At 44.6% G+C, this 16,139-nt stretch overlaps 1 protein-coding gene across 2 annotated transcripts in view; it reads right to left on the bottom strand.

Annotated features, from left to right (window-relative positions):
- Nucleotides 1-16,139, bottom strand: part of LOC140454451 (synaptosomal-associated protein 25) — a 220,666-nt gene that overhangs the window by 116,831 nt on the left and 87,696 nt on the right. For both annotated transcript variants that reach the window (XM_072549202.1, XM_072549201.1), the window contains exon 2: nt 14,165-14,300. In XM_072549202.1, the coding sequence (XP_072405303.1) occupies nt 14,165-14,248 (84 nt within the window). In that variant the 5' untranslated portion in view covers nt 14,249-14,300. The remainder of the gene's footprint in view (nt 1-14,164; nt 14,301-16,139) is intronic.

The raw sequence follows: 16,139 nt of genomic DNA on the forward strand, positions 1-16,139 counted from the left end.
GCACGTTCTCCCCGTGTCTGCGTGGGTTTCCTCCGGGTGCTCCGGTTTCCTCCCACAGTCCAAAGATGTGCAGGCCAGGTGAATTGGCCATGCTAAATTGCCCATAGTGTTAGGTAAGGGGTAAATGTAGGGGTATGGGTAGGTTACGCTTCGGCGGGGCGGTGTGGACTTGTTGGGCCGAAGGGCCTGTTTCCACACTGTAAGTAATCTAATCTAATCTAATCTAATCTGTTTTTAATTTCAACTAATTGATAAACACTACTATTATTATTATTGGCCAAGACTACAAGTTTGACAAACAGCACAAGTGTGTCAAGGATTACACTTGAGCAGATGAAACATAAAAGTTAGTGTTGGTGCTACAAATCATTTTGGAGAATTGGATAGTCAAGTAGTTGGACATAGTACGCTTTTATTTTGGGTTCCTGGGTTCATATCCAGCCTTGATTGCCAGTAAAAACTGTGAAAGAGGATGACTTTCACCATGTCCTTCTTATGTTCAGATTTAATCACTCGTAATTTGACTGGTTAATACTTTTGCTGTAATGGAGCCCTGTCTGGAGGTGACTGGTTGTTAACCTGTGCTGCAATAATTTTAGTCATAGGGATTTCTTTTTTAATTCATTCACACAGTGTGCGTGTCACTGGCATTTATTGCCTATCACTAATTACCTTTCAGAAGGTGCTGGTGAGCTGCTGTCTGCAACTGCAGCAGTCTGTGTTGTGACTGTAATGAATCAAACTGAATGATATCTTGGCGCCTGGAAGATTGGGTTTCATGTGAAAACCTGCAAGTTGTCAAGGTCGCTCTCAAATGCCTAAGTTTGCAGTGGGAGAGCTGGCAGAGCTGACAAGGCCTTTGCTTATCTCTACTTCCAATTGAGCCCAAGAAAATTTGGGCACACGGTGAAGTTTGGATAGGCTAGGCTTGTAACTGCTGGGGTTCGGAAGAACAAGAGGTGACTTGGTTGAAACATGTAAGATCCTAAGGTTTACCTCGAAAGGTAGGTGTGAAAAGAATGTGTCCTTTTGTGGAACTTGGGGTTCACCATTTAGATATCAGGGATTGCCCATTTAAAACAGAGGCATGGTTAAATATTCTTTCTCTCTGACATTCATAAATCTTTGCAACGGTTTCCATAAAAAAGTGGTGGAAGCAAAGTCCTTGAATATTTTCAAGGCAGAGCTGGACAGCTTTTTTAAAGTAAGAAGGTGAAAGGTTATCAGGGTAAATGGGAATGTGGATTTGAGGTTACAGTCAGATTCACGATGATCTTGTTAAACAACAGTGAAGGTTCAAGGGGCAGAATGACTTATTCTTGCTTCTTGTTCATGTGTGTCAAGGCCACCTGAACAATCGTAGGCATTATTTACTAGAAAAGGAGCAATCCTAAACAAGTATTTAAAATAACAAAGGTGTTTGATAGGGAAGACATAGAGAAAATATTGGAATGGGCATAGGAAGACATGCCACATTCCCATAAAACTTGATCAGTAAGGAAAGAACAACCATAATATAGGTCTTTGGAGTATGTTCCCAGTGTTTTTGTTGGGCACAGGTAACGCCTGCACTAAAGACAGCCCGAGGAGATCTCCAATCTGCATTGTCCTAAACTACAGCCCGAGGAGATCTCCAATCTGCATTGTCCTAAACTACAGCCCGAGGAGATCTCCAATCTGCATTGTCCTAAACTACAGCCCGAGGAGATCTCCAATCTGCATTGTCCTAAACTACAGCCCGAGGAGATCTCCAATCTGCATTGTCCTAAACTACAGCCCGAGGAGATCTCCAATCTGCATTGTCCTAAACTACAGCCCGAGGAGATCTCCAATCTGCATTATCCTAAACTACAGCCCGAGGAGATCTCCAATCTGCATTGTCCTAAACTACAGCCCGAGGAGATCTCCAATCTGCATTGTCCTAAACTACAGCCCGAGGAGATCTCCAATCTGCATTGTCCTAAACTACAGCCCGAGGAGATCTCCAAACTGGATTGTCCTAAACTACAGCCCGAGGAGATCTCCAATCTGCATTGTCCTAAACTACAGCCCGAGGAGATCTCCAATCTGCATTGTCCTAAACTACAGCCCGAGGAGATCTCCAATCTGCATTGTCCTAAACTACAGCCCGAGGAGATCTCCAATCTGCATTGTCCTAAACTACAGCCCGAGGAGATCTCCAATCTGCATTGTCCTAAACTACAGCCCGAGGAGATCTCCAATCTGCATTGTCCTAAACTACAGCCCGAGGAGATCTCCAATCTGCATTGTCCTAAACTACAGCCCGAGGAGATCTCCAATCTGCATTGTCCTAAACTACAGCCCGAGGAGATCTCCAATCTGCATTGTCCTAAACTACAGCCCGAGGAGATCTCCAATCTGCATTGTCCTAAACTACAGCCCGAGGAGATCTCCAATCTGCATTGCCCTAAACTACAGCCCGAGGAGATCTCCAATCTGCATTGTCCTAAACTACAGCCCGAGGAGATCTCCAATCTGCATTGTCCTAAACTACAGCCCGAGGAGATCTCCAATCTGCATTGTCCTAAACTACAGCCCGAGGAGATCTCCAATCTGGATTGTCCTAAACTACAGCCCGAGGAGTTCTCCAATCTGGATTGTCCTAAACTACAGCCCGAGGAGATCTCCAATCTGCATTGTCCTAAACTACAGCCCGAGGAGATCTCCAATCTGCATTGTCCTAAACTACAGCCTGAGGAGATCTCCAAACTGGATCCAACCTTCTCTATGCTGTGGGGATGAGCCTACTTCACGGTGTCTTGGGCTTGCATTGATGTCCTCCAGAATGTTCACCCCATTTTTAATGATATCCCTCCATATTACTCATAGCCCTGTTTGCACTGACTTTTTCCCTCCATCTACTTCTGCTTCCTTTGCCACAATATTGACAGAAGAGAATTCTGTAGCTGGCCCTGTCAAACTATTTGCCTTGTTATGTATGCCCACACCAACACATCTGCCTACGAGCTGTGTCTCAGTGGGCCATACTCTCATCTCTGACTGGTGGGAATATCAATCCTCCAACCAGATACTGATGCTCCACTGTATTAATAAAGTGTCAGCCACAATGTTCAAGGTGCTGCCTTTCAAGTGATATCAAATCTCGTTGGGTTGGGGGGTTGTGGTCTGTAGGCACTGGGAGGTCCAGAACATGCTGGTTGGTGTGTTGTGTATTATCTTCTGCTGCCACACACCAAGGTCAAAGATTCATACAGCAGGAAAACAAAAATTAGAGGAAACATTGCATATGAGATCTAATGGTACTGCTGCATTTTAAGGCAAAGTAGTGGAGATTCCTCCAGTGCCCTGACCAAACTCACTAAAACAGATTATCTGGTTACTGCTGCTTTACTGTTTGCGGGAGCTTTCTATGCACAACTCAGCTGCTTCTTTCTTCCACATTACAGCAGTGATTTCTTGTTTTGTGTAACATACTTTCAGGCATCCAAAAAGCTCTATATAAATGCAAGTTCTTTCTTTACAATAGCATCCTTAAAATCTACACCATTGGTCATCAATTCTGCTTTGCTCATTTTGAGCTACGGTAAACTGCGGTCACTGACTTTGCAACTCTCAAGAAATGATTCTGCAAATGGCATTTGTCCAACAAAAAGCTCATTGAAATTCAGGCCTGCAAATCAGATGGGAGACTCCTTGCTCAGAATTCAGGCGACATAGCCAATTGGCTGTTAGCTGCAGAAAGCTTGTTGACTTGGCTGTTAACATGGAGCTGTTTCTTTCACAGCCCTTCAAAGCAGCTCATTGCTATTCAGAGCAATCCGCCTCTGAAAGTCTGCTAGACTGTTACTAATGGACCGTTATTAATTTTTTATATGGAACTGGTTAATATTCATTAGCTGCGTCAGCCGCTTGGATTCATGATTGGCTTTCTTGCTGAGCAACACTGCCACTCATTGGTCCAATGATATTTCAATGCCTGATAAGTCACAAAAGAATTGTCAACAGCAGACAGATCCTGGTGTGAGATTTTCATCACGGTTCATACGACAAAAACCATGTTTCATAAATCATGTACAAGCAGAGTAACAGAGGCATTTACTTGCCCCAAGGACATCATGGGGTGGAAACTGACACAATAACAACTTTCAAAAGGAAATTAAATAAACATTTGAAACAGTGAAGAAACACATGCTAGGCAATGAGGAAAGAGAAGAAATCAATTGAACTGTTCTTGCAAAGAACTGACATACGCATGACAGGCATGTAGGTGAGGAGTGTCCCCTTCCCCATCCATAGCAGCAATGCAGTACCACTGTTGGTTTACTTTGGGAGAAATGGTGACATTTAAATGCAATAGTAAGACACCATAAGGTGTTCAGCTTCTCAAGATCATACATTCAACAACAACACTGTGCATTTATATAGCGCTGTTAACTAGGGAATACAATGCAGAGCACCTCATGGAACTATCATCAAGCCCACATACAGAAGCTTCAGAACAGCTAACCAAAAACGTATTCACAAAATGCCATCCAGACGAAGACAGAGGGTAGAAAGCGGAGACATTTCTGGAGCAAAATCCAGAGCTTCGGGATGGAGGACATCAGTGACATACAATAGACCAGAACTGGGTGAGGGCAGAGATTTCAGGGAGAAGTTGGATGCAGTTACAGAGATAGAGAGAAGTGACACCATGAAGAGATTTGAGAGTTCTGAAATGAATGCATTCCTTGACTGAGCACTGATAGGAAACAAATGCTGGAAATGTGTAAGAACAGGGGCATACATATGAATATTGCAGTGCCCTGGACAAGCTCGGTCAAAGGCACTCATGTTCTACTCCACTGCAGAACACTGATTCCTGAAAACTGATTAGGTCCATCTTTCAACCTCAAAATGAATAAACACTCAGAAATAAAAGAATAGGGAAAGCAATAGTGTGAAAAGAATATCAGATAAAAGATAATTGCAAGAGAAGGAGAAACAAAGCAAGTGAATGGGAAGCAGCTAAAGAAGGGGCGGTAGGTGGAAGGGTACAACAACTTGCATTTATCTAACACTTTTATGTAGCACAAGGTGCTTCAGAATGTCAGTTTTGTTGGCCAACAACCAATGTGTTAAAGAGAGAGAGACAACAGGACAGATTATTGAGGATTACAGCACAGAATAAGGCCCTTCAGCCCATCAAGTCTGTGTCAGTCGGAAACAACCACCTAACTGTTCTAATCCCAAGTCTAGCTCTTGGCCCATAGTCGTGTATGTCTTGGGATCACAAGTGCACATCTAAACATTTGTTAAATGTTACAAGAATCTCTCTCTTTCTCTCTCTCTCTCTCTCTGCCACCCTTTCAGGCAGTCATTTCCAGATTCTCATCACCATCTGAACAAAAACAAAACTTTCCTCATCCTCTAAAGCTCCTGCTTTTACCATAAACCTGTGACCTCTGGTCATTGATCCCTAAGGCTAAATATGTCTTCCTTTCTACAATATCTATGCCCTCAGAAATGTATCCATCTCAATCTATACCCAATTCAGTCTCCTCTGCTTCAAGGAAAACAAGGAAAATAACCAATGTTTCATTAATTATGACAACCTCCCTGTTCTTACACACTATGCCTCAGCTATTAAAAGCAAGTATCCCTAGGCCTTCTCATCCACTCTATCTACCTGTCCTGCTACCTTAAGGGATTAGTGGACATGCACACCAAGGTGCCTCTGATTCTCAGTGCACCAGTTTATCATGTGTCCCCTTGTCTTAACTGTCCTTCCCAAGTGTATCACCTCACTGTTCAACCTGAGCAGGCCGGCCTGGCCAGCTAGAGTTGTTTGCCCATCCCTAATTGCCATTAAGGTGGTGGTGGTGGTGGTGGTAAGCTGCCTTCTTGAACTGCTGCAGTCCACAGCTGGAGGGAGAACCACATGCCATTAGGGATGGAATTCTGGGACTTTGACTCAGCAACAGTGATGGAAAGGGAATACATTTCAAAGTCAGAATGGCGAGTGACTTGGAGGGGAACTTGCAGGTGATGGTTTTCCTATGTATTCACTGACCTTGTCCTTCTAAATGGAAGTAGGTTTGGAAGGTCCTGACTAAGGATATATGGTGATTTTCTGTGCATCTTATAACTAGCACATTCTACTGCTACGGAGTGTCAGTGGTACAGGGAATGAATGCTTATAGAGGTTTGTCCTGGATAGTGTTGAGCTTAAGTATTTTTGGAGCTGTACTCATCCCAGGCAACTGGGGCGTATTCTATCACACTCCTGACTTGTGCTTTGTGGATGGACGGACAGTGTTTGGTGGGTCAGGTGGTGAATTATTTGGTGCAGGGTTCCTTGCCTCTAACCTGCTCTTGGTAGCTGCTGTAACTACATGGTGAGCCCAGTTTAGTTTCAGGTCAATAGTAACCCTCAGGATATTGATAGTGGGAATTCAGTGATAATAACATCATTGAACATCAAGAAGCAATCGTTTAGATTGCCTCTTATTGGAGATGGTCATTGCCTGGCATTTGTTGGCACAAATGTTACTTGCTGCTTGTCAGCCCAAGCCTGGATATTGTTCAGGTCTTGCTGCATATAAATATTGACGGCATCTGTATCAGAGGAATCATGAACTGTGCTGACCATTGCACAACATTGGTGAACATCACCATTTCTAGCCTGATAATGAAGGGAAGGTAATTGATGAAGCAACTGAAGATGGCTGAAACTGGATTCAATTCCAGTTACACTGATCAGTGCATTTGGCCAACCTGCCTACATCCTCCCATAACCAAATTTCATCCTTCTCTCTTTTTACCACCCCACCAATTTTCATACCATCTGCCCATGGAACTTACTGATCAACCCTCCAAATGCCTCAGATTATCAAACATTTGTTCCAAAAGAGAGATTTTTAAGTTCAGCCTTAGAGTAAAACAGAGAGGCTAAAAAGGCAGACTGACACAGGGAACGAATCAAAATATGGCAGCTTTCAGAAACTGAGGTTGTCAGAAAGCATACTGCAGCCAATGAAATGGCCTCATTTTGAAATGCAGTCACTGTAACGATGCAGGAAACAGCAATAATTTGTATACAGCAAGCTCCAAAAAAAGAGGCAATTTGCCAAGACCAGCGAATTTATTCTTGTCATATGGATTGAGATATTTTAGCCAGGACATCCAGAGATAACTCCTCTGCTGTTCTTTGATATAGAGGCAAGGAATCTTTGACACGGAGACCTGAGAGGGCCTCAGTTTAATTCCTCTGAAAGGTAACATCTCCAACAGTGCAGCACTCTCTCTGTACAACACTGGAATGACAGTGAACCTGTGAAGAGTGAGATTTGAGCCCACACCTTTCTGAAACAAGTCAGTTTCAAAGAAGAATTGTATCAGTTTCAAAATGTTAACACAGTTTTTCTCTCCACAGATGTTGCCAGACCTGCTCAGTTTCTCCAGCATTCTGTTTTTATTTCATAATTAGACTAAAAGGATTTGGACTTACATCAAGCAACTTACTAGAATATTGGCATAACCATCAACCTACCACATCGTGTAATGATGGGGCAAAGGCTGGGTCATAGGCGGCCAAAGTTAGAGAAATGGAGAGCCCAGTTGGGGTGATACAGGTTAAGGGTTCCCTGGAAGGTGACAGTGCTTTTACATCAGCAAGTGTTGATTGTGCATGCCTCCACAATCTCTACCTGGGGCAGGGCAAGGAGGCAATACCTGAATCCACCTCAACTCGAACTGATTCACACCAGCTGGCCAGGTAACTGCTCTTTCAAGGAATCCAAGTTGCCATGACAACAAACATCATTACTTTCATGTTGTACTCTGGAGCTATGAGTAGTATTTGGAAGAGGCTCCAATGTTCTCTCTATTACATGACTGACCAGGAATCTTTCCTCCTTTAACTGCCTTCCATTTGCATGTGTTAGAAGCACTTGCAAGTTGATCTGCAATCTGTATGGCTGTGTATTAACACATTGACTGTCTCTTTGACTGTCAAATCCTGGTTGGTAAACGATAAGACAAAATCGATATGGCAAAACTCTTTGACTGGTTGGATACTAGACTTCCCTTAATTTCCTTACCTCCCAGCAAAACAAATTCAGCAAGTTCTAAGAGTTGAAAGCAAGACAAGGAATTAAAGTTTTGTTATTCTTTCACAATATGTTGCCCAACTCTAATTCCTCTTGAATTAAATGTTAGGACATTTCAACGGACAGTTAAGAATCAACTACTTTGCTATGGGTCAGACATAGATAATAGATCTACTTCCCTAACAGAAAGACTGATTAGGGATAGTCAACATGGCTTTGTGAGTGGGAAATCATGTCTCACAAACTTGATTGAGTTTTTTGAAGAAGTAACAAAGAGGATTGATGAGGGCAGAGCAGTAGATGTGATCTATATGGACTTCAGTAAGGATCCCCATGGGAGACTGATTAGCAAGGTTAGATCTCATGGAATACAGGGAGAACTAACCATTTGGATACAGAACTGGTTCAAAGGTAGAAGACAGAGGGTGGTGGTGGAGGGTTGTTTTTCAGACTGGAGGCCTGTGACCAGTGGAGTGCCACAAAGATCGGTGCTGGGCCCTCAACTTTTTATCATTTACATAAATGATTTGGACGCGAGCATAAGAAGCACAGTTAGTAAGTTTGCAGATGACACCGAAATTGGTGGTATAGTAGACAGCAACGATTACCTCAGATTACAACAGGATCTGGACCAGATGGGCCAATGGGCTGAGAATTGGCAGATGGAGTTTAATTCAGATAAATGCGAGATGCTGCATTTTGGGAAAACAAATCTTAGCGGGTCTTATACATTTAATGGTAAGGTCCTAGGGGGTGTTACTGAACAAAGAGACCTTGGAGTACAGGTTCATAGCTCCTCGAAAGTGGAGTCGCAGGTAGATAGGATAGTGAAGAAGGCGTTTGGTATGCAAAACTTTATTGGTCAGAGTATTGAGTACATGAGTTGGGAGGTCTTGTTGCGGACATTGGTTAGGCCACTGTTGGAATATTGCATGCAATTCTGGTCTCCTTCCTATCAGAAAGATGTTGTGAAACTTGAAAGGGTTCAGAAAAGATTTACAAGGATGTTGCCAGGGTTGGAGGATTTGAGCTATAGGGAGAGGCTGAACAGGCTGGGGCTGTTTTCCCTGGAGCGTCGGAGGCTGAGGGGTAACCTTATAGAGGTTTACAAAATTATGAGGGACATGGATAGTATAAATAGGCAAAGTCTTTTCCCTGGGGTGGGGGAGTCTAGAACTAGAGGGGCATAGGTTTAGGGTGAAAGGGGAAAAATATAAAAGGGACCTAAGGGGCAACTTTTTCACGCAGAGGGTGGTACGTGTATGGAATGAGCTGCCAGAGGAAGTGGTGGAAACTGGTACAATTGCAACATTTAAGAGGCATTTAGATGGGTATATGAATAGGAAGGGTTTGGAGGGATATGGGCTGGGTGCTGGCAGGTGGGACTAGATTGGATTGTGATTTCTGGTCAGCATGGACAGGTCGGACCGAAGGGTCTGTTTCCATGCTGTACATCCCTATGACTCTGTGAGATACTGGCGACCAATTTTTTAACACCAAACTATGACAGTTTCAACATTACTCAGACTAAAATTGCACTAACTGCCACAGGGGATTGAACCCACATTTCCAGAGTATTGCCCCAGCCTCTGGTTTACTGATCCCACGAGATTACCATCACAGTACTATCTTCCTCTAGATAAACCGATAAATAATAGTACTGTACTTGATGATTCAATTTTGTTAAATCATTTCTATTTCATAGCAGGGAAAACTAAATGAAATAATTTCAAACTCAGTAAATTTATTGGGGAATTGCTACTTTTCTGGCAATACTCAAGAAGCTAAGTGATACCCCACGCTCTGATATGCCCCAATTCTCCAGGGTTACGCTGGGACTGATAAATGGTCATATTAACATTGAGACTACAGGTTCCAAAAAGAATAATAGCAACTGTAGTCTCTGAAATAACTAGGATGAGACATGGAATGGACAGAGTGGGAAAGGTCTTAGAAAAGAGGGAAGGAACGTTTTTCAGATATGGATATCATTCCCACTTTGATCACACCTATCCGCCCTCTAACCTCACAAACTGTCAAAATATCCAATAGCCAGTAAATTTATCACCACTATCTGGCCTAGAGGTTTATTCAATAATTGACTTTTATCAGATTCTGTTTGTGATTAACAGCATACGAAAAGGCCATTCGATACAACTGATTTCTGCTGTTCTTTTATCTTTTACACTGACATGCCATCATCCATCCAATTGCATCTCACCCATGAAGCACATCCTTTGATCCCTTTCTCTCATGTCAATTTGACTTCTCTTAATGCATCTATGTTCATGTTTAATGCATCTATCTTGTAGTAACAAGCTTCACATCCTCACCCTTCAGAGTAAAGATATTTTGCTGAATTTCTGATTGTATTTATGAGTGACTGCATCCTATTTGTGAGCCTCATTTTGCATACTCTTGCATCTACCCAAGTGAATGCCTTTTGAAGTTTGAAGACCTGTTCTGGGTCACCCCTTAGCTTTCCCTTTAGTGGATAGTCTGATATCTGAAAACCTTAATCTGCTTTGTCCCAGTTTTGAAACTGATGCTCCTTGTAATCAGGGCTGAGCTTGAACTCCACTTATGAATCCTGAACTCATCACCATTTTAGATACTATAGATAGAACAACAGAATCACAGATTGTATTCAGAATTTAGATTACTTTCCGTCATGACAAGCAACATGAATTCGACTGGGACAACACTACTATTATAGGACAAGCCAAACAGAGAACAGCCAGGGAATTCCTAGAGGCATGGCACTCATCCACAGATTCAATCAATAAGCACATCGACCTGGACCCAATATACTGACCACTGCAGTGGACAGCTGGAACTGACAACCGGAAGCGGCAGAGACAAGCCACTACAAATGCCGGAGGAATGATCACAGAAGCGCTTCACAGGAGGCTCCCAAGCACTGAGGAGGTCACCTAGACAGGGGACGAAATGTCTGCAACACAAATTCCCAGCTCGGCGAACAGAACTTCAACAATGGTATTCTGTATATCCAAGTTGGCATGTAACGTTATTTTTACTTGCCTGTGGGATGTGGGTGTCATGGTTTACTCAGCATTTATAGCCCATCCCTAGATACCCCTGGTGGAGGGTAGAGGCTGCCTTATTAAACCACAGCAGTCCATGTACTGTGGTTATACCTACAATGCCCTCAGGGAGGGAATTCTAGGATTTTGACCAAGCAATAGTGAAGAGATGGCAATGTATTTCCAAGTCAGGATGGTGAGTGGCTCAGACAGGAATCTGCCAAAGGCAGTGTTGCCATGTAGCTGCTACCCTGAACTTATAGGTGGTAGAGATCCTGGTTTTGCAAGAAGCTGTCAAAGGATTAACTGCAGTGCACTTGGAGATAGTATACACTGAGGCTACTGAGCGTTGATGGCAGAGGGAGTGGTTGTTTGTGAATGTGGTGCAAATCCTGTGGCCAGTTTGTCCTGGGTGGTGTCAAGCTTCTGGAATGTATTTGGGGAGGGGGGGGGGCATAGTGGCTCAGTGTTTAGCATTACTGCCTCACAGTGACAGTAAAAGGGATCCGGGTTCAATTCCACACTTGGGCAACTGTCCGTGTGGAGTGTGCACATTCTCCCAGTGTCTGCCTGGTTTTCCTCCAGGTGCTCAGGTTTCTGCCCAGAGTCCAAAGATGTGCAGGTGAGGTGGATTGGCCATGCCGAATTACCCATACTGCCCCGGTTGTGCAGGTTATGTGGATTAGCCATTGGAAGTACAGGATTACAGGTATAGGGTGGGATGCTCTTCGGAGGCTCAGTGCGGACTTGATGGGCCAAATGGCCTCCATCCACACTGCAGGAATTCTACGATTCTTTTCATTTATTAGACTGCGCTTCTCCAACTGCCAAACATGATCCTTGATTATTATTTGCAAACATTTCATCAATACAAATGACAGGTCACTATCTGAAAAGTTGGCTGCACTTTCCTCTCTCTCTCTGCAGAATGCTTCCTGACTTTGAGAGCGGTTTGTGGTGGTTGGGGTTTTCACTCTCGCTCCTTTTTTGAACTGGACAGCAACCTTCGAAACCCTCTGATTATTTTGCTGTGTCAGTTGAGGCACAGTTAGTTGCCTCTGAGTCACAAGGTTATGGTCAGCCATGTTGACAGGAGCTGTTCATCAGGGTAAAACCAATAACATTGGATGCTGGAAATCGGAAACGAAAACAGAAATTGCTGGAGAAGCTCAGCAGGTCTGGCAGCATCTGTAGAGAGAACGCAGTCAAAGTTTTGGGATAATGATCCTTCATCAAAAACACTGAGTCTGTTTTTAGCTCCATAGACCTATTGAGTTTCTCCAGCAATTTCTGTCATATATCAGGATGCTGTGAAATCCCTACTGTCACAAACTCCAAGGGAAATTGAACATTGGTCAGTTACCCTGTTCAAAAGTACCAGAGCGTTCGGAAGGTTCGAGTGCAGTTAGTAGTTATCCAAGAAAAATCAGATTAATAAAAGGGTCACTGGACCCGAAACATTAACTTAGCTTTCTCTCTACAGATGCTGCCAGACCTGCTGAGTTTTTCCAGCAATTTCTCTCTTGTTTCTAATTTCCAGCATACACAGTTCTTTGTTTTTTCTCAGATAGGTAAGTCCTAGTGTAACTCCTGGGTTATTATTATACTCGCGCCCCCAACCTCCCCCCCACTCCAACTTACCACACACCCCAAAATATACCTTCCCCAGATTTCTCACACCCCTCCAATATTTTGAGCTGAAGTCACCTCCCCTCCTCATTCCCCTCTTTCCTCTCCTCAGGAGACCTCCATATCTCTCATCGGACATAACAGCCCTCCCACCCCCTGTCAGGCCCTTTGTGCCTGCCCAGGTAAGTGTAAAAGATCCCATGGCGTTATTTTGAAGGAGAGCGAGGGAACTCTCCCCAATGTCCTGGCCAATATTGATCCCCAAATCAACATCAACACCACCAGATCTGGCAGCATTCTGTGGAGACAGAAACAGAGTCAATGGTTCAAATCCAATATACCTCTTTTTGAAACAGATGCTGCCAGATCTGCACGGCACAGTGGTTAGCACTGCGGCCTCAAAGCGCCAGAGACCTGGGTTCAATTCCCGCCTCAGGCGACTGACTGTGTGGAGTTTGCACATTCTCCCCGTGTCTGCGTGGGTTTCCTCCGGGTGCTCCTGTTTCCTCCCACAGTCCAAACACGTGCAGGTCAGGTGAATTGGCCATGCTAAATTGCCCGTAGTGTTAGGTGTAGGGGCGTGGGTTGTGCTTCGGCGGGTCGGTGTGGACTTGTCGGGCCGAAGGGCCTGTTTCCACACTGTAAGTAATCTAATCTGCTGACTTTTTCCTGCAGTTTTTGTTTTTATTTCAGATCTCCAGCATCCGCAGTATTTTATTTTAACATGAAAACAGATGATCTGGTCATTTGCACACTTGCTGTTTGGGAGGACTATCTGTAATTCCAGGAGTGTACAGTGACCACATTTTAAAAGTACTTAATTAGCTGTAAAGCATTTTAAGACGTCCCGTGGTTGGGGAAGGTGCTATAAAAATACAGGTTTTTTTTTCTGGCATCACCTCCATATTGAGGAGAATTTCCAAACAGCATCGGAGCTGCCATTATTTTCCGTACTTTCCCATGGGTTCTAGGATTCTTCCGATCCTTACCTCCTTGGAGAACTACATGTTCCCTTCCACTTCATCCACTTTTAGCTTATCCCACATCCCTACCTGTTAATTGCGTGGAGGCCTCATTGCTAGCAAAGACTGACTGCATTTTGCTGTCACAGGATGCCCCTTCAGTCTCCAATCAGCCTTATTATTCTGCTCACACTCTACAATATAGTTCAATGTTTGTTTGAGACTTTTAGGATCCCTTTTATGTGAACTGCCAACTCATTCTCAACCACTCTCTGTCTTTTGACTTCCTTTTCAGCTCTTCTTTGTATTTCTATATCCACCTTAATCCCCCACTACATCATGCAAATTATAATGGTCACAAGTACTTTATTTTGATTCTGCTAACATTCAATAGGTTCCTGTCTGGTTTGGCCGGCTCCGATACCTCTACGTCCCTTCTCTGTGGATCATCACTCACCTCATCCGTGATCTGGTCAGCGCACCGCTGCATCTCATCCTGCTCTGACTTAGGCTCCATATTGTTTTCCAGGTTGTTCTCCATGGTGATTCCTGTTGTGGACAGTCAGGTGGTGGCAATGAGACAGGACAGTCACCTTTCAGGAAGGGTTGAAAAGCAAAGAGCATAACAGGTTACGACATTTTATTGTGTTTTGAACAGGACAACCAACAAGAAGCATGGTCACAGGAACTAGAGGCTCTGAAGTGAACTATTCCCTTCACACTTCCCCTTCACTCCCCCACCCGCAGCTCTCTTCCACCCCCTTATAGTATTGGAGGTTGAGGTCCACTCACCTGGTCTCAGATCTACATCAAGAAAGACAGCATTTCAAAGTAAAGGGTCACCCAGTTAAGACTGAGAAGTGGACAATTATCTTCTCACAGAAGGTCAGAGTGTTCGCGATTCCGCTTTCGCCGCCCTCTGAGGAACAGTCTTTTTTAAGGCAGAGGTGGAGTGATTCTTGATAAGTAAGAGTTGCAGTGAAAGGTTCTCGAGAGTAGGTAGGACTGAGGAGTCATCAGAGCAGCCATGATCTTAATGAACGTTGACCCAGGCTGGAGGGGCCAATGGTTATGGTATACACTCAAACGATATTCAGACAGCCCCTCAAGACAACCCAAGTGTTTTACAGCCAATTAGTTATTTCTGAAATGTGGGCACTGTTGTAATGGAGCAAACACAGCAGCCAACGTAATGTACAGCAAACTCCCACAAACAGCAAGGAGAGGATATCCAAATAATTGGATTACTCACTGGAGTTACTTAAGATATTAATATCAGCCAGGACACCAAAAAGAATTCCTGCCGTTATTTAGAATAGTGTCTTTGCATTCCCACCCTTCCCCCTGCACCTCCGGGCTCAGTATTTCTTGTTTCTGTATGACAGTGTGAAATATTCAGTTCATTGTGTTCTACAAAGGCTTGTGCCATGATCCTGTCATACTCGTGCCCTGTGGTTAAGTGTCAGCCAATGGCTATGTTAGTTGGGGGAAGTCCCACTCCATTTAATTCAGGTTTACACGCCAGTGCTGTACCTAGGGAATACGAGGTGCCATCTGTGTCCCCATGTGCCCTCTCAGGATGATTCAGGAAGGTCCCCGTTGTCCTCTATGGTAAACAACAGCAAATGGTGAGCTGCCGAGTGGCCTGGTCAATATTTACGATATCCCTCAACGTGGCAAAATGAGGTGACCTTGATCAATGCTGGGACATTGCTGTGTATAAATTGGCAGTTGTGCTTCCACTGGCGTATAGGTTTGGAGTATAGTGAGAGGCACCATACAAATGCAGAGGGTCTGTTGTTTTATTGCGCATCACCGAGGAGATAAACGTGACCTTGTCCGGGAGAGCGGTCTGCACCATACAGGCTGGCCTCCCACTGACTCCTGTGGTGCAGTGGTAGTGCCCGCTACCCAGGAACCCGAGTTCGACTCCCACCTGTTCCAGGGGTGTGCTAAGTTGATTAGGGAGGATATGTTCAGTGGAGACATGTGTGAGCGTGAGTGTTTTTTTCAGAGAGAGCTGAAACCTGTCCCACAGTGGAGTCTCCCCACCCCCAGTGAGGGGGTGGCTGTTCAGCCGAGAGCCCCGACCCAGAGTCATCCCTCACCTTCTGGGGAGGTGCAAACAGAATGGGGCCGGCGGGAGCTTGTGTTTATTCTCAGCCTCCGCTTGGGTGTTTTTGCTGAGACATAACAAACAGCTCATTAGGATTGCGACTCAGAAAGGAGCAGTCTGCCGTTCGCGGTGGGCCGTCACTGCGCCCTCCCCCCTCCGCCTACACCCCCATCCCCGGCTCCTGATGCAGGCGAATCCTGAGTGACAGCCGAGACACCCCGCCCCTCCCACCCCATCCCAGCCCAAAGCATCTCCGGAACATCGCACCAACGCACTGCACCACCGGCTCTGTTCAAACCCCCCCCCCCCCCCCCCC

This window comes from Chiloscyllium punctatum, chromosome 29 (genome assembly GCF_047496795.1).
Source record: "Chiloscyllium punctatum isolate Juve2018m chromosome 29, sChiPun1.3, whole genome shotgun sequence".
Classification (NCBI taxonomy): Eukaryota; Metazoa; Chordata; class Chondrichthyes; order Orectolobiformes; family Hemiscylliidae; genus Chiloscyllium; species Chiloscyllium punctatum.